At 34.6% G+C, this 27,671-nt stretch overlaps 1 protein-coding gene across 7 annotated transcripts in view; it reads left to right on the plus strand.

The window, feature by feature from the left end:
* The window catches only part of LOC150097660 (serrate RNA effector molecule homolog B-like), a 335,617-nt gene that overhangs the window by 40,810 nt on the left and 267,136 nt on the right, over positions 1 to 27,671 (plus strand). For all 7 annotated transcript variants that reach the window (XM_090407120.1, XM_090407123.1, XM_090407118.1 and 4 more), the window contains 2 exons: positions 8,657 to 8,758; positions 25,959 to 26,078. In XM_090407120.1, the coding sequence (XP_090263246.1) occupies positions 8,657 to 8,758; positions 25,959 to 26,078 (222 nt within the window). The remainder of the gene's footprint in view (positions 1 to 8,656; positions 8,759 to 25,958; positions 26,079 to 27,671) is intronic.

Here is a 27,671-nt window from a genome sequence, read left to right on the forward strand (position 1 = left end):
ATATAAAGATAAGAAAAATATTTATTTTCAGGCATATTCACTCAAGGAGTATACTATATATAACATTCTAACACAATTACTAATTATATGCAGAGCCCAAGGCTTCAATTCGGTGACATGAACTTATTTAAGTTAAGGGATATTATATCCCATATTGTTTCTTAGCCGAATAAGAAACTCAAAGCATGTCATGCCAAATATAGAAACTATATAAAGTTCGGCGATTCCAAGTGTAAGCAGATACCTGGATAGTGCAACATCTGACCCATTTGGTAGTGCAAAATGAGGCAACTCATAGTAAGGGTGGAGCACGCTCTGATCACTGTTCTTGGTATTTACCCATAATGTGCACTTAGCTCCTAGGAGTACTGTTCTACATTATGAGAGAAGGTCACTACCCAGAGCGGTTTCAACCTTTATTGAGGTCTCATCAGTGAGTAGGTAGACCTAGTTAATACCAAGTTTGTAGCGAACAGAACTTGCATCCCTTCTATGAGAATTGCCAAGAAGGTGTCCTAATAAATTACTAATTATATGAAGAGCCAAAGGCTTCATATGGTATTAACTAGGTCTACCTACTCTACCTACTCACTGATGAGACCTCAATAAAGGTTGAAACCGCTCTGGGTAGTGACCTTCTCTCATAATGTAGAACAGTACTCCTAGGAGCTAAGTTCACATTATGGGTAAATACCAAGAATAGTGACCGGGGCTTGCTCCACCCTTACTATGAGTTGCCTCAGTTTACACTACCAAATGGATCAGGTGTTGCACTATCCAGGTATTTGCTTACGCTTGGAATCGCAGAACTTTATATAGTTTCTATATTCGGCATGAAACTCTTTGAATTTCTTATTCGGCTAAGAAACAATATGGGATTCTAACACAATTTTTTTTTATACTGGTTTTGAGATTAGCAATTTCTTCCAAATGTTCTTTGTTGTTAGGTCTCTGATTTGATCAGCACTCCTAATGTAACCACCTATAACTTGTCCTACAATGAATGCTAAAAGAAACAAGGATGATATCATATCTGCAGCTATTAAGAACAAACGTAGAGTGATCAGCTTAGAAGATAAGTTGCATATGATAAATAAGTATGAAGCACGCATAACCAAAGCCAAAATTGCAAGAGAGTACGGTCTAAATGAATCAACTGTTCGCCATATTTTAGACCACGCTGCAAACTATAAGCAACTAGGACAAAGTGCATCGACCTCGTCTGGGTCCCAAACTACGAGAAACAGAAGCCATCTTATGATTGAAATGGAAACGTTATTGTCAATGTGGATAGAAGATTGTAACCAAAAGAGAATTCCTCTTAGTCAAATGACTTTAAAAACAAAAGCATTGAATTTGTTTGAAACTTTAAAAAGAAAACAATTAGAAAACGAAAATGATTCGGCGTCAGTAGTGGAAGAAACTTTCTCTGCAAGTTCAGGGTGGTTTAATCAGTTCAAAAAGCGATCGAGCATTCATATTGCAAGTGCCGATAAAAAAAAAAAAAAAGCAGCAGCTAGATTTCCTGGTGAATTGCAACAGATCATTGAAGAAGGAAATTATACCGATGGGCAGATATTTAATGCTGACAAAACAGGCTTATTATGGAAGAAAATGATCACTAAAACATTTTTAGCAAAAAATGAAAAATCGCAGCCTGGCTACAAGGTTTCGAAGGAGCGTGTAAAACTTTTACTATGTGGCAGTGAGATTACAAGATGAAGCCTCTCTTTATTTATCATTCACAAAATCGTCGCCCGCTTAGAAGTTCAGATAATAATTTTCTCCCTGTTCATTGGAGATTCAATAGAAACAGCTTGGATGACAAAAACTATTTTTGAGGATTGGTTTAAAAACTGTTTTTGTCCTGAAGCTGAAAGGTACTGCAAGTCATTAAATCTTGATTTTAAAATCTTGTTCATATTAGATAATGCACCTAGTCATCCAACAGCACTGAATGATTTGTGCGAAAATGTAAAAGTTATTTATTTACCACCTAATACCACTTCCATCATCCAGCCAATGGGTTAAGGTGTAATCGCATCCTTTAAGGCATATTACCTACGAAGAACTTTTTCACAAGCAATGGAAAAGACTACAGGAGATGAAGCCATGACTTTGACAGAATTCTGGAAGGCATTCAATATCAAAAATTGCATTGAGAACGTCAAGGAAGCATGGAGTGAAGTAACGTCTAGCAACCTGAGAGCGGCATGGCAAAAGATTATTCCTCATTGTGCAAATGATTTTAAAGGATTTGAAAATGAAGTAATCCATGTTATCGATGACATAACTAAGCTTGGCTTCGATCTAGGACTAAAAGAAATTGAAAAAGGTGATGTTCAGGACCTGCTTCAATCACATGATAAGGAGCTGGATGATGATGACCTAATTAACCTCGAGAGAGAGAACTTGCTTACGATACTCAAATTGATGATAATGACGAACGAATTGACGTGGCACCGAAGGAATTTACCCTCAAAGAAATGGATGAAATGTTCAGAATTGCTGTTAATTTAAAAAAAAAAAATCTTGAACGGCAAACCTAATCTCGAATGATCGATGAAAGTTTGTCAGGAAATTGAAAATTCAATCCATTGCTACAGAGTTTTATATGAAGGAAAAAAAAAAAAAAGAAAAAATTCCACTAGACAACTCTACACCAATTTTTATCCAAGAAAGAATAATTGTATGTACTGTATGTGCTCCTATTATTGGTGCTGTTGCCATCTGCTCACTGTTTTAATTTTCTCTCATTTGTGGCATCCAGTCTTTGATCAACTGCATAATTTCTGTCAGATAGTCAATGGTAAAATTGGATTTCAACATAAGCTAAACCTTGTTTGAAAATAATTTTCCTTTACCAGCAGTCTTTCTATTTTTATTAAAATAATGTTATTTCAGCATTTAATAAGTTATAAGTTACAATTCTTTTTGACATCTTTTATACAGAAATATTGTGTTAGCAGACCATATGTAACAATTTTATTTATTTGGTTGTGAAAGTAGAAAAACTAATTATCATAAAATAATGTGGAAAATGAATTGTTCATGCAGAAGTCAAGAAGACAGTTTTTTTTTTAGAGCTTGTATTAATATATTTGACCATAAGAACACATGGAAGTTATAGGCATAATATACTAGCCCAGTGGTCGGCAACCTTTTTTGGAATGTAGAGCCATTTTTAAAATTATATCTGTTAAAAAAAAATTTAGGGAGCCGCATGCAGTAATGAGCAGCCAATGGTCAGCAACCTGAGAGGGCTGCATGTGGCCCTCTCAGGTTTTTCGTGAGGTCCATGGTGTTCGTTTTGTACGGCAGAATTAGTATATTTTAATTAAAAATCTATTTTATGAATGTTGATTTTTACATGTGGATTTATTTGTGCAGGTTAAAAAATTATACCTAAATAATGGAAAATAAATTAATACTTTCTTATCAAAGAAAAAGAAAATATTCTTTATGCAGATTGAACCAAGTATTTGATTTACTATTTAATTGCTCATCACTGCTTTAAATTTAGAAACTACATTGAAAAATATTATAATTAAATTATTTATTCAGTTTTTTTTACAGTAGCACGTTATCATACTTGTAAAACACAGGGGTGGCATGTCACACGAAATTATATGATATTTTAAAATATTAAATATAAAACAAAGATTTCCTCCTCCTTACAAAATATGTATAAAATCCAATAACATACCTATTTCTTTAATTTTTTTAAATTTAAAATATGTTGAACTTCTTGGGATAGTTTCTCAATATGCGGCGAGTACGCCGTAATTTTCATTTTCAAACATGACGAAAGACTCGCATTGTTTAGTTGGTTTCTCAACTTACTTTTAATAAAATTCATATTAGAAAATATTTGCTCACAGAAATATGTCGATCCGAAAATCAATAGAAGTCCAAATGCATATGTTTTTACTGAATGTAAGTGTCCGGTAAACATTTCCGCTTGTCAAATACAATCTGAACTTGCTTTTTAAGATCTTCTATTTCAGACCATTTGTGTTGTATTGCAAGGGTAGATTTTTGTCTTTCCAACTCCTCCAGGTCAGCTACAAGATTTCTAAATTTTGAATTCCACAAATCTTTGTTTTCAGGTCCTCTAACTCAAGTTGAAGGTCAGCCTCATCAATTCCAGCAAAAGGTGAAAAATTTAATTCGGCAGGATTAATTTCAGGTGATTGCAATAAAAATGACATAGTTGCCTTGTTCTTTCTAAACTCCTCAAATCTCCCATTAAATTCAGGTCGCATATTTACCACAATTTCTTTGAAAAAGGTTAAATTTATGGAATTATCAGCTTGTTCTTGTTGATATTTCTTCAACGTAGGAAAATGTAATAATGTGCCTTTCTCTAAGTCTGTCTCAAACAAATATAATTTTTGTTCAAACGAAATCACTTCTTCTGAATGCAAAACTGCTGTATTTCCCTTTCCCTGTAGTTTCTTATTTAGTGCATTTAAATGGGAAGTCATATCCACCATAAAGTAGAATTTTTGTAACCAATGAGTATCTTCTAACTGTGCATATTCAAGGTCTTTTTGTCTTAGAAACAACTTAACCTCTCCAAGGCAGGTGGCAAATCGTGTAAACACCTCACTTCTGGAAAGCCATCTTATTCTGTTATGCAAAAGGAGATTGGAATATTCGCAATTGATTTCTTTAAGAAGTTCACAAAATTGCCAATGATGTAGCAGTCTTGCCATTATTTTGTTTCTACAACAATTTCTACAACCAAATCCATCACTACTGTTATCTCTTTTGGAAAAGTTTGTGCACAAAGTATCTCTTGATGGATTATGCAGTGAAAGGAAAACATATCATGCAAAATTTGTTTTTTAAATAAAGAAACAAAATCGTTTTTTGTACCTTTCATGCTCGGTGTCCCCATTGGTTGCAATAGATATTATTTTGTTAATATTAATACCCTTACTTTTCAAGCAAGTGGTAACAGCAGATTCAATGTTTTCTCCACGAGTTTGTCCTGTAAGTGGCAGTATATCGAGTAATTCTTCCTGAGGTTCTTGAGAGTTTACGTATCTACAAGTAAGTACAATCTGTGCAATGTCATTCACATTGCATGATTCGTCACAGGCAATGGAGAATCCTGTGTTGAATTTAGATCTGTAACCTGCTGATTTGTTATATCTTCTGCCATTCATATAGTTCTGTCCCTTACAACCTTAGCAGATAATGGCATGTTTTTATTTTTGTAATTATTTCCTCTTTGTTTTTAAAATCGCAGAAGAGAAATTCGGACATTTTAATAAAACATTTTTTCACATATTCACCATCTGTAAAAGGTTTTCCTCGTTTAACAACTTCTTGAGCAGCCACAAAACTAGTTAGCATCGAGAAATACAATAGTTGTATTTCTTGATGCTTACTAAATGTCCATTTGGAAAATGAACATTTAGTTAGGTTTACTTTGCATTGCAGCTCTTCTGCCTTTTTTCTTTCATCTCCCAGTGGATATGCTTTGTCAAATGTGTCGTGTTTATTTAAAAAATTCTTTGTATGTTTGATTTTTTATTGTTTGAAAGCTTTTCATGGCATATTAAACACATTAGAAATTCTGCTGTATTTGCTACAAATGCGTAGGTTTCGGTCCATTCACTTTTAAACTCCCGATTTTCTTGTTCTAACTTTCTCTTCTTTGACATTTTAAATACTATAAAAATATTTTTATTTTATTAATATTTAAATTAATGTTACAATATTCACGTTACCTAACACAGTCACCAGTAAATGAGAGCACTGCAACGTCCACTACAAAACCATTACTTATTTTAACAAAATGAGCAGATTTACATACCACACCCACATACGATATGTGAAGACAATGGGCGCTTTCAGACAGGCAAGCGCTACATGTGCTAGCCTAATGTATTTGGTTTAATAAATTAAAACAACATAAAACATAACTTAAGTAATTTTAATTGGCATGAATAATTAAAACAAATATTTGACAAATCAGTGGGTTTATGAATTCTTGCATTATCCATGATAATCCAAGACGAATGTAAAGAAGGATTATCGCATATGATTTCAGAGTTCAAACATGAAAGTATTAAATTTTTCAACATCGCATGTACTATTTTCAATTGTAAAATATCCTTGACTTAATGTAAAACGTCTTTGATTAAATATAAAATGTCCTTAATTTATTGCAAATGCTATATTTAGGGTTTTTAGTTTCTAATTTAATAAATAACATTCATTTTGCATTATTAAAAAATAGATTGTTTAATAACGAAAAGAGCCGTATGTTGCCGTCCCCTGCACTAGCCTCTTGACCTTCAGCCATAATTCTACAACATGCTCTATAGCCAGAAATAGTTTTATAACAGAAGTTTGTTGTAGTGATTTTCCTTCACAGTAGCATTATGCCTGTTGTACTTTGGTCTTTTTGGTAGTTTGTTGGGATGGTGTTTGCTATAGCTAGATTCAAGTGTAGTACCAAAAAAAAAAAAAAAAAAGATGGGGCAGTGAATGAGGCCTTAAGAATTGAATATTTGGAGAATTAATTTTTTTGCATTGGAATATATATCTCCAACAAAAGTCAGTGATATTATGAATGAGGAACACAGAGGTATAGGATTAATCTTAGAAGGGAATTTTACATTCCATGTACATTCCATTCAAGAGTACATCTGTAGAACCTGAACATTCCATGTTCAGGTTCTACAGATGTACTCTTGAGATTGTCTGTGAGGAGATGGATAGGTATAAAATTGACATCCTGGGAATTACAGAGACCAGATGGAATGGAGAAGGTCACTTCAAAAGACAGGATGGTAAGCTAGTTGTTTACTCATGTGATCACTCAAAGAATCATGGGGTAGCTATGCTACTGAAGACAGCTCTGGAAAGAAGCCTTATAACTTTTAATGTTATAACTTTGTTAATGATAGGAATACTTTCTATTAGACTTAAGGCTCAGCCTACCAATGTATCAATCGTGGTAGTTTATGCTCTTTTCTTCAGGCCTATCTGTGCGGGGTGCAGGTATTGGTAATAACTAATCTGTTAGCATGGGCAAATTCCAACAGTCTTTCACCACGAGTGTTATGTTCACCCAGACCAAACATACCACACTCTGACTTAACTCTTATACTATTTCCCACTTTTGCATTTAAGTCCCCTAAGATGTAAATGTGATGATACAGCCAAGAAGTATCTTGGCTCAATTAGGAGACTAAGAGACCCATGAATATCAGATTCAACATGGGAACTAATCAAAAGAAGGCGGTTAGAAAAATAAAAAGACATAGGGTCGGCACCTCTTCTTACTATCAGGGGTCACCATTATGGTTGCTAAAACTTTAAAAAAATTACACGGTAAATTCAAAGTTATTAGATCACTGAACACCACTCAGATAGCTATGGGCGATAAATGCATACTAGCCCTGATTGTCTCTGTTCTAGATGTCTTCATTGGGGAGAGTGTGTGCTTCTCCCTCATTGGCTCAGCCAGTTGACGTTGCATGACTAGGTGTTACTCAAAATCGTTTTAGGTGTTTATTGATCCCCTTTTGATCCCTTGGATAGCCACATCTACCCCTAGGGTCGATATCAACCACTTTGCTGACACCTGCCCTAGATATTCAACTCTGTAATGTTGTTTAGTTAAAGTTCTTGGAATATACAATTAAGGGTATAGAAAGAGTAAAAAGTATCCCATTCTCCTTTATTTTTACTTTTGTTTCCAGTTGTTTTCATTCCATAAAATGGACAGAAAACAATATTGAAGGTGAAATTGCTGTGGCTGATAGAATTCTTTTTCTTTCTTTCTTTTTTTTTCTTCCTATATATAATAAGTAACATTTAAAGAACTTTGCTTTTTCTAAAGAATAGTTAGATTACAACAGCTACAGGTTAATATAAAATGCATATTCTGTTAAACTATTTCTTGAATTGGAAATAAGATTTAATTAACCAAAACTCTTTCAGGGGAGGGGAAAAAAATAACTCATTTTATGACATGCTAAATTGATTATTCACAATTTAGTATGGAAAGAGAAAGATCTTTATCTTTGGTTGAATGTGGATGCAGTAATGAATAACATCGTCTCAGCAACATTAATCATTAAAGCAATCTTCAGAGGTAGGTACATCATTTCATTAAAGTTCATTTAACAATTTCAAAGATCAGAATTGCCTGCCATAAAAAAATACACATATAGTTTAGATGAAATTTTCTTGTTGAGTTCATGTTAAAAAATTTTCTTTATTTTTATGGAAATAGTACTAATTTCAATTTCAGTGCTAAATGAAAAGATGAAGAAGGGTTTTATTTCAAACCTTCATATTTAAAGCTGAAATGTTATAATAATCATATATATATATCCTGCTGTGAAATTGTGTAATACAGGATTCTACCCCAAGACCATTTCTTAAGGAACTCACTGAAGGTTTGTAGTAAGGGATGAAAAATCATATTGTTACCTACAAATGTCATACTTTTAAATTATAACAGAACTAATTTTGGGAGTGATTTCCAGTTCAGTGAATTTTGTGTTTTAATGAACTGTTTGTATGGTGACTGAATTTCCAGTGAGCATATACTGCATTGCATCATTTGTTTTGATTGGTAGACAAACATAATATCAAAATGTAATTTTGCTTGTTTAAATTCTTTTAGAACTAGTGATGATGAATCTAACTGTCATTTTAAGTCTCGCAAGGAAAGGGACAGTGGAAAAGAAAAATGGGAAAGCAGAAATAAAAAGAAAAACTCTTCAAGGTAGGTTTTCATGTATCTTTTTTTTTTTTTTTCACAGGTATGTTTAACATAAATATTAAGAATTCTTATTTAATCAATAGTTATTGTCATCAGCATTATTGTTGTCTTGCGCATTCACTCTCCAAATAATGTTGATATCAAATTTCTTTTATGTTAAGTTATTAATTTACAAAACTTGCCTAAAACTTAGCAGACACTAGCAGACAGGAGAAAGAGGGATGATATGATTGAGACATAAACTTCTGAAAGGGTCATACAGAATTTCAGTTGATAGAATTTTTCATTTTATGGAAGGTTGGGAAAGGACAAGAGGGCATCCTTGGAAGCTGAGAATGAATGCCACTAAGAAGGGGATGAGGACTAGATTTTTCTCTCATAGAGTGGTGCATGATTGGAATGGATTGCCATTGGATGTTGTGCTTGCAAGCAGTGTGAATGAATTCAAGAACGAGTATGATAGCTTGTGCATGTAGTATGTGGCCTCCCTCGATGAGTCTCTGACTCCCTGGAGGTCTCTCTTAATAATAATAAAGTCCAACCTTATCATAGTGTATCCATTCCCTTTATCCAACTTGGGTGTAACATTGTTATAAAATATAAACAAATTGCTAAAACATGCCTTCCATTAGTAAACCCATGCCACTCCTTGCAGAGTATAGCTTGTTTGTCTACCCATTTTTGTATGTGAGTTCTTGCCAACTTCTCTAAAATCTTCACTCCCACACTGGAGATACTGATAGATCAGTACTTTGACACATCAGTTTTTGCATCATTTTTGTACAATCAAACTATGTGCTGATATTCCATCTGCCCCTATTGACCAATTCTTATCCAGGTTATGCAACAGTTCTTCAACCTCATTTTTTATGAATCTCTAACTTTTCATCCAGTGTAGCAGTAGCATTGCTACACTGCTGTATATTGTAAAGAAAATTCTGGCTTTTCATTTCTACTTAAATTCTGTTTTTAGCAGATAGGCAAAAAATAAACATGGATTTATGAGAATCTGTATTTTAAAATTGTAAGTTCTTTTCTAATTGTTCATATATAATGAACCTGAGTGTTAAAGAAAATTATCATTGCGTAAAATAATATACAAACAAAATATTATGAAATCATTTATTTACATGTGGAGGAAATAACGCACATCAGTTGTGTTTTGTTATTGGTATATAATGCAGTGGAGAAAGATTCTGGCTGCTGAAAATGTTTAGAAGAAATGATATGCTTACCTTATTCACCTGGTTGAACTGTTCTGTCATATTTTGTTTCCTTGGTATATTTATCAACAAATCAAGAAAAGACACAATACTTTTCTTTGCATTGATGACAGAAATGTCTAGTTCAAATGAGAAACTTGACTACTGGTTTGAAAAGCTGTATATTAACTTTTATATCTGCTGCATATCATATTTGTCATGTCTTTGCATAAATGTTCCATCCATCCAAGGCAGGTTAAGTCCCTGATTAGTAGCTTTAGGCAATTTAATGCAGCTGGCTTGCCATTCCTCTGCTGTATTCCTCTAGAGGTAAGTATTTCATGCTTGTAGAACTGTGTATGTATAGGATTGGTTTGCCTATTCTGAGGTATGAAAAACCTTAGGTTCTGGGAGAAAATAGCCTTCTACCTCCATATGAGACTAGCTAACGTACCATTTGATTTTAAAGACCTGACAAAGTTGGTCCTTGTTGGGAATCAAACAGCAGAGTAGGGAATGATTGTCAGATATACAGAAATACATTAGGAAAATTTGGAGAAAAGAGCAAAGCTAATAATATAATAGCAAATATCTGTTGGATTTCTGTCAGGACATGGGCTGTGTATTACTAACACAATGTTCCAACATAAAAATGTGCCTAAATTCACATGGAGAGAAGAGGCAGGGAATAAGAAAAGAATAAGAAATATCTCATTGACTATGCTATTGTTGATAGTGATGTTTTCTCACTGGTGCAGGACACCAGAGTGTACAGAGGATTTGAAATTGGAAGTGATCACTATTTAGTCTTCAGCAGGATAAAATTGAATTTCATATTGAAAAGAAGAACATGTAATAAAGTTTTAAAGCAAATAAAAGTTGAGCATCTCTCAAATGTGAACTATAGACTAAAATACACATATGGATAGCCAACATTATAAAAAAAAAAAATGAGAGTTTAAGAACAGGAACCAAACCTTGGAGATTCAGTGGCAAGCCCTGAAGAAAACATTGTTTGATTCAGCCAGAGAGGCATGTGGTGAGGTTGTTTGCAAGGATAGAAAAATCAGTACTCCATGGTGGCCACAGGAAGTCAGCTAAATAAATTTTTATGGAATAAGAGAGAAATTAATCAAAACGCTAAATTAGCTGTATATAAGATGGTGCTCTTCTTCCTAACATGGAATTTAGGCCAAGTGGCCTGTTCCAGTCTCATGCCATCTCTTTCTTGGTCTTCCGATTCTTCTTTTTCCACTTATTTTTTATCTGTATAATATTTTTGGTAGTCTGCTGTTGTCCATTCGATTTAAATGTTCTATCCATTTTTGTTTGTACTGCTATTTAGTAATTAATTGGTTTTATTTTCAGGGATTGTAAGATTTCTTCATTTATTTTGTGGTCCCACTTGGTATATCCAGCTGTTTTTCTGCAGAACTTCATTTCTGCTGTTTGAATTCGTTTTTCATCTTTCCTTTTTATGGTCCATGTTTCACTTATGTATAGTAGAGTTGGCTTTGACAAGAAATTATATAGTCTGTGACAGTGTTCAGACCAATTTTAACTTATGGATCTGAGAACTTGGTTAGAAATAAAACAGTTGACCAAAGACTAGAGTCCACAAATAGGAGAGTCCAAGAAAGATTAGGGTGTGTGTGAACAGATGAGATCAATGGCACTATCATATTAAAAATGAGGATATTAGAAAAGAACTTGACATTGTTAACATCCAGGAATGTGTTAGCAGAGCTAATCTCAGGTGTTATGGTCACTTAAACAGAATGGGAGGGGAAAGATTAGCAAAACAAGAAATGGGTTAACAGTGAATCTACTTTGCAATGAACAGCATCTGTTTTCTAGAGGAAGGTCATGTTTTAGCAAATTGATCACATTCTATAATAATGTTACCATTGAATCAAACAATGGAAACAGATATACAATTGATGCTTTTGGATTTTGCCAAGGCTTTTGACAGAATACAGCATGAAAGGACTGTTACATAAACTACAGAATGTGGGATTGGGTTATAAACTATTGCCCTGGATAAGAGTATGGCTGACTGAAAGATAAAAAAAAGTGATATGTGGGAACGTGAGTCTGCAAAATTTAAAGTAACCAATGGTGTATTGTAAGGATCACTTCTTGGTCTATTATTATTCACTCTCTACATTAATGACATTGGGAAGGATTTGACAAGTGACATGCAGCTATTTGCTGATGCTGCAAAGATAGACAGGTTATTGAAGAATATGGTTAATATGCAGTACTTGCAGAATGATTTGAATAGGCTAGATGGAATTATGGGCATATGAAAATGACTGTCAGTTCATTGTAGTAAATGAAACGTCATGCACTTCAGTGTGATTAGATATCGAACACCATATTATATTGTTGGGATTATGCTAGATGAAACTGATCAGGCTAGGAATCTTGAAGGTTTAGTAGACAGGAAATTGAAGTTCAAGGGCAAAGATTGCAAATACTCCTCGTAGAATAATTGCAATGCTGAAAGACTGTGTGTGTGTGACATGTCCAGATAAAGAAGTCATTTTGCCTCTTTGTAAAGCTTTGATAAGACCTCACTTGGACTTTTGTGCACAGGTCTGGTATCCTGACTTTCCATGATGATTCTGATACAGTAGAGAGAGGGTGCAAAGGTTAAAAATTATATCAGGATTGTGAAATATTTATTATGAAGATAATTTGCATATCCTTACAAATTTCTGAAAGGGTCATACAGGATTTCAGTTGATGAATTTTTTATTTTTATAGAGGGTGGGGAAAGGACAAGAGGGCATCCTTGAAAGTTGAGAATGAAAGCTGCTAAGAAGGGGGTGAGATCTGAATTTTTTTCTCATAGAGTGGTGCATGATTGGAATGGATAGCCATTGGATGTTGGTGTGCAAGCAGTGTGAATGAATTCAAGAACAAGTATGATAGCTGGTGCATGTAGTATGTGGATCCCCTTGATGAGTCCCTGACTTCTTGGAGGTCTCTCTCTCTCTTTAATAATAATAAACATATGAGATTTCTTTCAGTAAAAATGAAACTCATACTTTTTTTATTTAAATGACTAGTTATTTAATTTTATGACAGACAAGGGAAATGTGACTTAAGTCTAGGGATAAAAATACATTATTTGTTTACATTATTGGTGTAGACATAAAATTTATTTTTATTTTTTTTCTCTTGAATAGATTATAGTTTTTTCTTCTCAAACAGAGATGATCAAAGAAAATCTTCTCCATCCAATACCTTACACTCAGTGGTGCCTTCATAACTTATGCCAGCGATTATAAAAAAAAAAAAAAAAAAAAAAAAAAATCTTAAATACCATAATTTTCCTGATATGTAGTATGCCTGTACAATCCCTTAAGGATTGTACAGGCAACTATGACAGTAATACATGATTAAGTTTACATTATTACTAATATTCTGTCAATAATATTTTTCCAAATTAGTCGGTTATTGACTGAGTTATTGTCAAATGTAACATTTTAGTCTTCTAAGGCACTTCTGACTAAATCAATCTGCAATGTTGCTTTTTTCTGTAATCTTGGCATAAAATGCCTGTTTCTAACCTCTTCTTTCCCAATCTGTTTATGACCATAAGATCTAAGATGAGCTCTGCTTACACATTCTTGAATGCTAACAATTTGAAGTTTCTTCTTATTTTCTTCATTTTTAACATGCTTCTGCCATTTGTTCCATCTGTTCACTCCCCTAATCTTTCTCAGAACTGTCATATCTGAAGTGCATTATTTCTAACCTAACTCTCAGATCCATTAAAACTGCTAGTTTAATGTTTTAGCTAAATCTCAGATAATTAAAACTGCTAGTTTAATGTTTTAGCTAATTTCTCTCTTATTCCAAATAAAGTTATTCAGTTGGCTCCCCACCAAAACCAGTTTTGCTTATTCTGTTATCTGTTTCAAATTTTAATTTGCCATCTTCACTAAAACCTGCACCTAAATAGCTGAAATATTGTTCTGTAGGTTTTCCATTGAGAAATACAACTGAAGTTTTCTGTGTTTCTGCTTATTTTCATAGTATTTCTTTTTATTGCTGATTTTCATTCCAAATTCATTACAGCTGCTATTCAATTTATTCAGAGAATCCTGTAGACTTGCACTTGATGTATTTAGGAGTATAACATCATCTGCACAAAGCAATAGTTAAGTTGATATCTCCAATTCTCATACCAGCTTTAATGCCACTTTCTTTGATAATTCAATATATATAGATGATGGATAAGAGTGGAGATCACGTACATCCTTGTGTTACACCTGATTTTACATCAAATGTAAGACAAGGACTTAATCAATTCCTCCACTTAGTTCTGTCTAAGGCAGTGTTCTCCTCTAGTCCAAGGTCTTGGAGGTCCCCTCTCAAGCTGCCCAGCCATCATTGTTTATATCTCTCCTTATGTTTTTTGCTTGGTGGTTTCATTTCCAGCACTCTCCTTTCCACATAGCTTTTGTCTTGCTAGTCTGTTTTTCATAACATGACCAAACTACCTCAGCGTTGATTCCCTAATTTTCCTGGATACTTGGGTTACCTTCATTGTGTCCTGGATCAGTGAATTTTTGATCTTGTCCAATCTCATTATACCCCTTACATTCTCCGCATTCTCATTTTAGCTGCATTCATTCTCTTCTCTCCATCTCTTAGTCATCTGCAGGTCTCACTAATACATCACCATGCATCAGAGCTGGCCTTAGTACCATTTTTGTAGACCTTTCCTTTTATCATGCTAGACAGTTCTCTATCACACAAGATACCTGAAAGCTTCTTCCAGTTTATTCACCTAAAATTGGATCCTCCTATTGAGTTCTGAGTCCAGGTATCCATCACTATGTACATGTGAATGTAGACACTTGTGGCATGTCTTTGTCCTCCTGTAATGTTATACTCCTTGTTGCTTCACTGCAAGATATGTACCGTCTTATTTCTACCATCAAGCCTTACCATTCACTCTAATGTAGCAGCATTCACAAATCAAAAAGAATGTCTTCAGGCAATAAGCCTACGAAAATTTCAGTTAATGATGAAAAATTTGAAATAGTAGAAAGATCTGCTTACTTGGGAGGTGTACAACACAGAGATGATCTGTCTAAACATGATATTAAAGCATGCATTGCGCAACTGTTGCCATTCAGAGGTTACAGCCACTTTGTAGCCTGAAAAACCAAGTGGAAGATTGGGTATAGCCCCAGTGGTGGGAAGCTTAATGAGGTATAAATGAGAGAAGGAAGACTCAGGAGAAGTTTGAAGCCCCACCACCATACTAGGCTGCAGATGATCAGTAACCAACATAGCTGAATCTTTTCTTACTCGAAAGTCTCAGGAAAGAAGTAACTGGACTATCACTTAGGAAAATGACTTGGACAGGTTAACAGATATGAGCAGGATAAGGAAAGGAAAAAGCATGAAAATATATAAATAATAAAAAATATCTGAAATGTTGCAACTTGGAATATCAGGACTATCCATCACAAATACCAAGATCTAGATATAACCCAAATAGAAAGAAATATCAGATTAGCAGTAATAACAGAAAAAAGAACAATTAATTATACATATATCTACAGTGGAGTTAAAAAAGGAAGAAAGAACAAAAGCAGCAGTAATGATCTTTATTCACAAATCAATTAAAAAAACAACAACAAAAAAACCATTATAAATACTGGAGCAAGAGAATTCTAGAACTAAGATTACAAATAAGTCGTGGTTTCTTGACAGTTATTGGTGCCTCAGAGGGGAAGGAAGAGAGGAAGATAACAGTGCCGCTTATTCAGATTTACAACAACAACAACAACAAAAAAAAAAAAAAAAAAAACCTGAATTATTATCTACTAATAATGGGAGGTTTTAATGCCTGAGTAGGGAATGTTCCACTTGGTATAAATATAGGAACAAATGATGAAACTACATACACTAGAAATGGATACAGACTTACTAACACTTTTTTTTAAGCATAAACATTGTCATAAATTCACTTGAGAAACAAGATATATACAGGGAAACCTCACTTAATGCAAATTTGATATGCACGATAATCAGTAGAGCGAATGAATAGAATGATACTATTTCCTTTCATGAGACAAGGATGTACATTATCCCCTCTGTTATTCATCATCTATATGGATCACATCATGAAGGAAAGTGGTATTAAACATGATATCAAAATTGAAGATGTTAATGTCAGCTCTTTGCTTGTTCTAAATAAATCCGCTACAAGTCTGCAAGATTCTCTGACTAAATTGAATAACTGTTGTAATAGATATGGTATGAAGGTCAGCAACAAAAAGACAAAGACAATGAAAATAGGCAGAATCATTGAAAATGTCAACTGTGTTGTGAATGGAGAACCTGAGGAACAAGTAAAACATTTCAGTTACTTTGGCACGATTTTTAGTGAAGATGGTAAATTAAATATAGAAATAGACAACAAAATCAGCAAAGCTGGTATGGTGGGAAGTCAATTGAATAAATTCATATGGAATAAGAGAGAAATTAGTCGGAACACTAAATTAGTTGTGTACAAGACAGTGTCAAACCAGTTTTAACTTATGGATCTGAGAGCTGGGTCAGAAGTAAAACATGACCAAAGACTAGAGACCGTAGATATGAGAGTCTTGAGAAAGATTATAGGCGTGAACTGATGGCATCAGTGGCAATATCATATTAAAAATGAGGATATTAGGAAAGAACTTGACATTGTCAGCATCCAGGAATGCGTTAGCAGAGCTAATCTCAGGTGGTATGGTTACTTAAACAGAATGGGCGAGGAAAGATTGGCCGAACAAATGTTCTCTGCAGGTTGGCAGGGAAAAGACCCAGAGGAAGACCAAGATATAGGTGGATTGATACTGTACAAAGTGCCTTAGACGATAGAAATATAAGATCTGATAATGTTGGAGTCTTGACAAGTAACAGACTGATATGGAGGAAATTTGTAGATAGGAAGTTAGTAATGATGTAATTTTTTTCATGTAGTACTATCATATCCTGTACACCCCTTGAGGGTACATGGCAGGAATTTGATGATGATGAAAGTCAAATTAAAATCTAAATAAATAATACATAAATACATAAAAAAATATATTTAAAATTTATCTTGCACTGCATTTACTTTTCATATATTGGTATCAATGCAATATTGTTTCAGAGTTTTTTCTAATGATTAACATTTTCAGCAAATTTTATCCATGGTGAATTTTTGCACGATGAATAGTTTGCACAATGAATTTTCTTGGGGTGAATTGTCCATGAATCCTTTTTGATATCTGTCATCAGCCATTCTCTTATCCATGCTAATATTTTATAATCCAAACCCATACTCTTCAATTTATGCAACAGTCTATCATGCTCCATTCGGTCCAAAAAGCCTTAGCAAAATCCAAAAGTATCATGTATCAATTCCCCTTGTCTAGTTCAATGTAACACTATTATAGAATGTTAGCAAGTTGCTAAAACATGACCATCCCTTAGTAAACCCATGCTGTTCATTGCAAAGTACAGATTCACTGTCAACCCATTTCTGAATGCAATCCCTAACCAATTTTTACAAAATCTTCACCACCACTCCTGAGATACTAATTGGTCAATAGTTGGATCATTGGTCTTTGCACCACCCTTGTGCAATGGAATTACCAAATTCTTTCCATCCCTTCCCTGGTCAAAGGAATAGCCAATTCAGCTGAACACTCTTTTAGCACCCATGCAGATATTCCAATTACTTCCTATTGCTGAATTCCTATTCAGTTTGTGCAACATCTCTAATACCTCGACCTCATACACTTGAGTTTCTTTATCCAGTGAGGAGGTAGCAGTGAGCTCAATGTCGCATACACTAGGTTGACAGCTTTTAACAAAATGGGCACTCGTTAGTTGAACAACTTCTGCATCTGTCACCCCCCCCCCCCCCCCAATGCCATCTGCATTTAGAAGAGTTATTCTTTCATATTCATTCTTCTTTTACTTACAGCATATTGATAGAATTCTTGTGGGTTGCTTTTAGTGTGCAGAGCCTGTTTCTTTTTGTACTCAGGCTTAGCTTTCCTTACAACAGTTGTGACTTTTCTAGCCTGCTGCTTATAACTTTCCTAACATAATCATCCTTATGCACATGGTATTCCTTCCACAGCATCATCTGCTGATAATCCGTGAAAAGATTATCAGTGGTAGTTCCACATCAGTGGAACAGGAAATTCATGAAGACATGAGACTTGGGAGTGTTGGTGGATAGGGAGTTGAAGTTTAGGAGGCACATAGCAAAAGTGGCTAAATCAGATCACTTGGTTACTGAAGAATACTTTGATGAGCAGAGACAAGCAGGTTATTGTTCCTCTTTATCAAGTCTTGATAAGATCCCATCTTGACTACTGTGCACAGATCTGGATGCCAGGATTTCTTGGTGATGTGGAGGAGGTAGAGAGAGGATTCAGAAGCCATTCATGTTGGAGGTTTAATGGAATATTATCAGCACTGAGAAAAGATTAAAACTAATTTTAATGCTTCCAATATGTTGTCTCAATCACAAAGAGATCTTCAGGGATTACAAAAAAACTTTTTGTAACAATACACACAAATACAATACAATGATAAGCAAAACAAGTGAGTGAGTGAAACTAAAGTCCTATCTAGGTGGTGTGCCCTCTATGGGCATTTGCAGGTGACCTAGGATGTAAAGAGGGACTCTGATAATTAATGTTTCCCAAATTTTGGGAAGTTTTTTATGCAACCATATTTGTTTAAATTAGGTCAGCTTTGACATCATTTCATTGTTTACCAATATTCCCCTAAATGACACCTTAACACTCTTAAAAAACGTTTTTCCTTCTGATATCTTAGAGCTCTTTTCCTTTGCCATCAATTCTGGTTATTTTTCTGGGAAGAACAAAATCTACAAACAGATAGAGGGAACTGCCATGGATTCCTCCCTCTCACCCCATCATGCCAATTTTTACATGAAAATTTTGAAAAATGAGCCATAGACTCTTCCCCTCTAAAACCTTCTATCTGGCTAAGATATGTAGATGATGTGTTCTCTATTTGGCCTCATGGCCCAGATACATTAGATTCCTTCCTCAGTCACCTCAATAGCCTACATCAAAGAATCCAGTTTACGATGGAAAAGGAAAATAACAATAGTTTGCCCTTTCTTAGACACCTTAGAAACATGCCTTCCTAATGGTAACCTTTCTTTCCCTGTATATAGAAAACCTACTCATACAGGCAGATAAATTCACAAACTCTCCCACCACTACCCCTCTCAACAATATGGCATTATTAAAACTCTAACCAATAGAGCCCACACATTCCCTGACCACCTCTTCCTTTTGAAGAGGTGGTCAGGGAATGGGGAAGTACTTGATTATTTTTTTAATTCGGTAATCACTGTAGCCATTGGAAAGGAAAGTGTTGTGTTTGAGTTCGGTTGAAAGGGCTGTTTCACTGGAACAAAGATTGTGGGCTCTATTGGTTAGAGTTTTAATAATGGCATATTGTTGAGAGGGGTAGTGGTGGGAGAGGTTGTGAATTTATCTGCCTGTATGAGTAGGTTTTCTATATACAGGGAAAGAAAGGTTACCATTAGGAAGGCATGTTACTAAGGTGTCTAAGAAAGGGCAAACTATTGTTATTTTCCTTTTCCATCGTAAACTGGATTCTTTGATGTAGGCTATTGAGGTGACTGAGGAAGGAATCTAATGTATCTGGGCCATTTCGGTTGAAAGGGCTGTTTCACTGGAACAAAGATTGTGGGCTCTATTGGTTAGAGTTTTAATAATGGCATATTGTTGAGAGGGGTAGTGGTGGGAGAGGTTGTGAATTTATCTGCCTGTATGAGTAGGTTTTCTATATACAGGGAAAGAAAGGTTACCATTAGGAAGGCATGTTACTAAGGTGTCTAAGAAAGGGCAAACTATTGTTATTTTCCTTTTCCATCGTAAACTGGATTCTTTGATGTAGGCTATTGAGGTGACTGAGGAAGGAATCTAATGTATCTGGGCCATGAGGCCAAATAGAGAACACATCATCTACATATCTTAGCCAGATAGAAGGTTTTAGAGGGGAAGAGTCTATGGCTCATTTTTCAAAATTTTCATGTAAAAATTGGCAAGATGGGGTGAGAGGGGAGGGGAATCCATGGCAGTTCCTTCTATCTGTTTGTAGATTTTGTTCTTCCCAGAAAAATAACCAGAATTGATGGCAGAGGAAAAGAGCTCTAAGATATCAGAAGGAAAAACTTTTTTTAAGAGTGTTAAGGTGTCATTTAGGGGAATATTTGGGTGACTTTGATAACGAGATGTCAAAGCTGACCAATATGTCTGTATTATTTAAAGTAAGATTTTTCAATTAACTTTTTAAAGTGGGTAGAGTTTTTTACATAAGATGTGGTAAGACCAGTGAAGAGGGTCAGAGAGTTAGATAGCTGCTTTGACAATTTGTAGCAAGGTGCATTAGTGGCATCTACTATAGGTCTCAGGGGAGAATTAGGTTTGTGGATTTTAGGTAAACCGTATATCCAGGGGGGGGATGAAATACCATTACCATACCTTACATCTGTGGCACATCAGAAAAAATAGCTAGATCGTTAAAAAAGTACAACCTCCATACAGCTTTTAAGCCCCACCGCTTACTATCCTTATCCGTTTCACCAAAAATCAGCTTCCTCCTCTCTCAGTGGTTGGAGTATATAGAGTACCTTGTTCCTGTAAGCTTGCTTACTTCAGACAGACAGGCAGATTGGCAACCATCTGGTTAGAAGAACACGTCATACATCTGCAATCACGATTATGGTCAATCTGGCCTTGCAGACCATGTTTTGGATACAACCCACAAGGTCTCCTGGAAAAAAACCACCATGCTCCACTATAGTAAATTTAAAAAAGAAAGACTGGTTTTTGAATCTGCATCTGCACTTAGGAATCAAACTAATTTAAAGTGCAGATGCAGATATACATTTACGTTAGTAAAATACGGTTGCATAAAACTTCTAAAATTTGGGAATTTTTGAACATGAATTTTTCTCATCACTTAAGCCTCAACACATGGATTCAGAGGTAAGAGCTGATCTATGGAATGAACTGTACAAGAACCGGTTGAAGATTTGTGGGTTGCAGAAACAGGTTGATAGTGGAAAAGGTGTGATTTGATTGATTCATACAAATTACTGGTGATTTTACAAGATTAATTCAGAGCAAATTTTTCAGAACAGGTGTGGTGGTGGGAGAACGAGGAGCCACCCATGGAAGCTGAGTAAGAGTGTAGTATCAAGGGTTAGATATTAGATTATTAAATGTTAGAACTAGATTTTTTGCTTGAAGAGTGGTGAATGAGTGGAATAGGTTGCCTGAGTCTGTTGTGGGCCGTGTCTGTGAATTAGTGCAAAGTATATACTGCGCAAATGTTGGATAGTTCTTGACATGATGTTTAGGGCCTTCTTCGATGAGTCTAAGAACTCCTTGAAGTAGCCTGTAATAATAATTACGTGGGAAAGGTCTAAAAAAAAGAACACATCTGTTTATGTAAGAAAAGGTATTTATGCAGTTAGAAGTGTTTTTTAATAGATCAAAATGTAAATACTGATCGGCACAGCTCCAATATGTAATAGATCAATTTGGAAGTCTGCTCTATGGAAATAATTGCAAAATCTTGATTATCTTAGACTGTTATTGAGGTATACTCCTTGAGAATATCCACCAGTAAATGATATGTTTCAACCAAATATTTATTTAAATGCTTCTTATATATATTTTTTTAACCTAGAAAAGATCTCCTCTCCCTGTTTCTTTGTAAGGTATAAATTCTTAATTGTCCCCCCCCCCTTTTTTTTTTTTGCTTAAAATCAGAATTTCTCCAAATTTTAATTTTAAAATTGTAGAAATTAAACGCAGATGCTAGTCTTTTCACAGATAAACCATATTAAGAAAATATTTTTTTCTTTTCTTTCTTTTGTTTTGAATAAAAATAAATGACTAAACATACCTTGTATATTTCATCATCAGATTCCTCATCTGTACCCTCGGAGTGGGGGGGGGGAGTGTATAGAAAATTATGATTGTACTACATAAAATATTACATAATTACTAACTTTCTATCAATAATTTTCCTTCCAAATGAATCTGTTATTTGTCAATGCTCTGATATTATCAGATATTATATTTCTGTTTTTTAAGGCATTTTTTTAATGTCAGTTCACCTAAATTTTGGTCCTTCTGTGGGTGTTTTTCCTGCCATCCTGGCAAAGAACACTTGTTTTACTACCTTTCTTTCCTCTTCCATTCTGTTTAAGTGACCATATCACTTGAAATTTGTTAACACATTCCTGAATGCTAGCATTTCATTCTTAATATGACACTGCCATCTGTTCACACTCCTGATCTTTCTCGGAACTCTCATATCTGTGATCTCCAGTCTTTAATCAAATGTTTCTAACCCAGCTCTCAGATCCATAAGTTAAAATTGGTTTGAATACTATCTTGTATATAGCTAATTCAGTGTTTGACTAACTTGTCTCTTATTCCTTATAAAGTTATTCAGTTGACTTCCTACCATACCAGATTTGTTAATTCTGTTATTTTCGTATTTAATTTGCATCTTCGCTTAAAGATCATGCCTAAATATCTGAAATGTTTTATTCGTTCTATAAGTTCTCCATTGAGGATGATGTTTTTTGTGTCTGTGTGGTCAGAATCACTCAACTTCTCAGAATGAGATTTAATTAACTTAGATTCATTTGAAAAGCTTCTAAAATCATTTGCACAACATGAAAGAATGTGCTTCCAAACGGCTCACATATTGCTAGCAGTAATTTCATTCGACTTTGCGACTTTATAACCAGACTGAGATTTCTCTGATATGGCTAGAAAAGTCTTGGAAGGCATTCACTTCCAAAAACAGGCCGGTTTCATTGACATTAAATATTTGTTGATCACAATAGTTTCCTTTTACACAATTTTCTTCAAAATCTCTGAATATCTCCTTACTGCACTTGTAGCTTCTCCTGTGATTAGAACGTTATGTAGGCTATATCTGTTTTTGAAACGCTCAAATCACCCAGCACTAACGTGGAATTCTTCTTTTTTTTCCATCATTGATAGCCTTTTCTTTCCAGGTTACAAAGAGATAATGCTTTTGATTTAATAAGGCCAGTGTTTAGCGGGATCTGTTTTTGGTTACAATCTTCGATCCATATAAAATGAAGTCTCTCTAATTCAATCATTATAATACTTTGATTTCGAGCGCATGCATGATGAACTTGAAGCAGCTTTACCTTTATCTTTGTATTCAGCAGTTGATTCACTCATTTTTTTGTTTTTATCCTATCTTTGCTCTGGAATCGCCTTGTTCATTTTTCTTTATTATTTCAAGTTTTTCTTCCAATCAGATTACTTTTCGAATCATTTTCACACTTCTTTTTTTTTGCTCACTAATTCTTTTACTCATGATTAAAGGTTAGGAAAATAATTTAAAATAAAAAAGTAAGGAAAACAATTGCACATGATATGGTCAGCAAAATGCTATGTAAAGCAGACGACATAAATTTTGGCCGTAAATTTGGAACACAGTATACATGGAAATAGTGTAGTATGCCATTAAAAAATGACTTTGTAAAATGTTTCAAATCGGTAACTAAATTATTTCATCCTGGTAAGTGATTTTTTAAATAGTTAGCCATAAAAAATATATAGATCGAAAATTTTTAAAATCTGTAACATTTATTTTTAAGATAGACGCACTAATCGAAAACCACTAATCGGGGAGCGCATTAATCGAGTGATTGTGTAAAACTCAATATAGCATAGAAATACCAAAGCGCTTTACATCAATTTTTACAGAGGTCAAGTCTCATGAGAATGTTACAAAAATAACCTTGTTTGTCTCTATGTATTTAATGTTAAATATTAATGTAAATAACCCTATGGGAATTGATTGTATTTACTGTTTTAACTAAAGTTTCTAGAATGTCAAAAACAAAGGCAATGCTTTGCCCATCGGAACTTTGTATAATAGCTATGTATAAGAGCACAAGAAAGTTGTTTACGATTAAGTGTGTGAGAAAATTTTTTGCGAACTCTGCGCATGAACACCTTCAAAGTTGGTATCAAAGAGATCCGCTAGTTTCAAAGAAGTTTCCGCTACCCGACAAGACAAGGAAAAAAGTGTGCACGTAGGAAAAAAAAGAACGGGTCGGCCTTATCAAAAAGAACAAGGAGAATTGCCGATTTTTTTTGGGGTTTACAACCCTTGGTGCAAGGTCCCGAGAAGGCGAAAATAAAAGGGGACTGAGCCGAACATTGTGAGGAGAGACGAGATCCAGTTGCTGAAGAGAGGAGAGGCGAGGTCCAGTTGCCAACAGAGGGGAGTCGAGATTCAGTTGCTGAGAGAGCAGAGGCAAGGTGCAGTTACCAAGAAGAGAGGCGAAGTGCTGTTACCAAAGAGAGGCAGTTGGCAGAGAACCAGAAGCAGTCGGACCCAGAGGACCAGACTTTATGTCGAACCCATGCCAGTGGAAAAATTGGGAGAACAGCTGATGCCAAGTGCCAGTCGGATGTCCTAGTGCTGCGGGAAGTCATCCGAAGCCAAAAGCCGCAGAGTGATCTTCAAGCCTGTATGCTGAAACTTCTTGCTTGAGCTTTTGAGTACCGGAAAGATTGCAGTCCAAGACCGCCAATATTCTGATGAAACGCCCCCTTGAAGCAAGACTCTCTCCAAATGGAAACCTAAAGCCTGAGATGAAAGAAAAACCATAGAGACTTTGATGCAGGACCTTTTGGAAGGTGTCATGACAAAGAGCCTCTGTAAGTGTGTCCCATCTTTTTATGTACATTCTTTTGTAATCTAAGAGATATGTCATGGGTGGACTGATAAGAAATATCTATAAGAGAGTACTCTGATTTGTTGTTAACTGGAATATAAATTGTAAGATGACTTGCCATAGCTAGCTAATCTCTTTATGAGTAAATTAGTCTTGGCAATTTGATTTTCTTAAGCAGAAAAGTAACAGAGTAATTATATTGTATAGTTATTTAATATTGAAAAGGGAAAGTTTGTTTCTTTATACCAAAAGTATAAGGATAGGTAGAGAGAGTAACCTCCCTATCGCTTATTTAATGTACTTTGTTTTTATTGTAAGTAAAATGTGTTTTAATTATATGTCAATGGAGTGCCGCCTGATTGTTTATTTTACAATGCACTGTTCCTAAATAAATGCGAACTTAAGAGTGGGAAACCAAGTAAGATAGCCAAAGCGTATAGTTAAGTGCAAATTTATACAAACGACTGTTTGTATAAATTTTGAATAAAAAAGCACCACCATTTAAGTTGCTGTACTGGGTTTATTTAGAAGCATAATATTGTCTGCGTAATTTAAAGAGCTGATATTAACACTTCCAATTTTGATATCAGATTCATGCACCCTTGTCTCACATCTGATTTATCATCAAACCATCTAACTACTGACCTGTCACTCAAATACAAACCATGCATTGCTTGATATGATTCCTATTTACACCATATAATTTTAATGATTTTAGCAGCTTTTCTCTTAGTAGTATATTATGATATGCCCTTTTCAGATCTACAAAACCTTATATACATATCCTTATTCCTATGATTTCTCATTTGTTTGCTGTAAAGTAAAAATGTAATCCTAACAATCTGTTTGGCCTGAAACCAGCTTGTTCTCTAAACTTCCCTTCCACAATTTTTCTTAGCTATGTCTCAAGTATACTTGTATAAATCTTACCAGAACTCTCTTTAGGAAAATTCTCTGGAATTCTCATATTCAGTTTTATTTTCCTTTTTTATACATGGATACTATCTAAGCTTTACTCCAGTCATCCATAAAAGTTTCAGAGTGTTACCACTACAAAACTTTTATACCTTTTGCATTTGAGTATTTCTGGTCATCTTAATGATGGTACAACCCTACATATTTAAGAATTTTTAAACTAATATTAGTTAACTAACTAATTTAATTTATCTTTCCATAGAATTTCAGATGTTAGTGATGATGAATTCGACTTCCAGCAGATATATAGCAGCTCGTATAATTCAAGGGATAATTACAAAAATGAAGAAGAAAAACCAAATAAAAAAGACTGTACTGACAGGTACTGAATTTTAGGTTATCTTTGTTATTCAGTTTTGTCTTAACTTTTGGATTAATGTGTTGATCGTGTTGCACTTTCAAAGTGAGAGATTTGCAGATTATAGGTAAAAAACATAATAGACAAGTAGTTTTTATTCTCAGTATTCTGTTAACATCAGGAATTTGCAATAACATGAAAAATAACAATGCAGAATTTAAATGTGTACTGTCTATTACAAAAAATGTACTTTTTATGTATTGTTTATGTGTCTTTTGTATTCATTTAGGCTGATGGAAATTGTAATTCCACTTTGTAGTATAGAATTTTGCATCTTCAAGGGATTGCAAAAGGCAGATGGTGGTTATCCTTCATAGGATGAATGAGAGAAACTTTTTATAGGAGGAAACTTCTCAATAATATTTATTCAATACACTGTTAAAAAAAAAAAAAAATTTATAAATACTTGCTGTTTTTCTCAAATACTGCATATAAGTGACAAACTTTATAGCAAAGGCAGGAATTGAATTGAAAAAGCTATTGAATCACAAATAAATATGCCCAAACCCAAACACTGTTCACAACATGATGAGGATGGTTTAAAGTTAACTGGTGTGATATCACTGACAGTAGAAAAAATTAAAGAAACTCGTGAAGCAGGCTACACACATAAGATATTGGCAAGTGCTAGAAAGAGTTGTGCATTGCTCCCATTATATATCAGTGGATTCTCTTAACCGGGAGTTGAAGATACCACAGTCCCAGAGGTTTGCACCAGAACATTACATACTGAATTTGATAGCATGGGTTTAATGGAAGGACTGGTGTGTGTATAAGCCAGTCCTCATCCTGTTGTGAACAGTGCTTGGGTTTGGGCATATTGTCATAGCATGTGGAGTTATAAATCGCAATGCATATCTTCAGATGAAATGGATGTGTTTGGGGATGTGGTGGATAATATTTTATTTTAGTGTCATCTTTTAAGTATGGTTGCAGTGATGTTTTGGAGACACTTCTTTCAAGCTTAGCCCATTATTGTAGTACATTGAAAACAACCCAGTTGAGTATTTGCATGATAATACACTATATCACAGTGCAAAAGCTGTGCTGATATGGTTTGAGGAAATGAAGTGCAGAGCACCATTTGGAAGCGTTAGAATGTCAGTTGAAGATGAGATCAACATGCCCAATTTCACTACAGAAACTATTATTGATTTCATGGAACATCTAAGAAGACTTTCATGAACTTGCAACCAGAACTAAGCCAACAGCATATTGAGATATACAAAAAAATGGGTTTATGAAATACTTGATGTCTGTATAATTTTTGCGACATAGTGTATGCTTTTCTATATAGTTAAAAAAAAAAAAAAGTTTAATTTATCTGCTAACATAGATGAAATGCCATTTTTTCCATTGCAGTAATAGGTTCTGTTTTCACACATTGTAATAAATGCATGTTTTTACTATCTATTGAAGCTTGCTGTCTGCAGGGGTAAATAAAGTAATATATGCACATAAGTTTGGTAATTATGTCACTCTTAGCCTACCCACGGTAAAGGTGGAGGGGATGAGCCTTTACCTAGTCAATTTTGATGATGCTCTTTGGTTGGAAAG

This window comes from Typopeltis vanoorti, chromosome 17, assembly GCF_054136105.1.
Source record: "Typopeltis vanoorti isolate ZY-2024b chromosome 17, IOZ_Tvanoo_1.0, whole genome shotgun sequence".
NCBI lineage: Eukaryota > Metazoa > Arthropoda > Arachnida > Uropygi > Thelyphonidae > Typopeltis > Typopeltis vanoorti.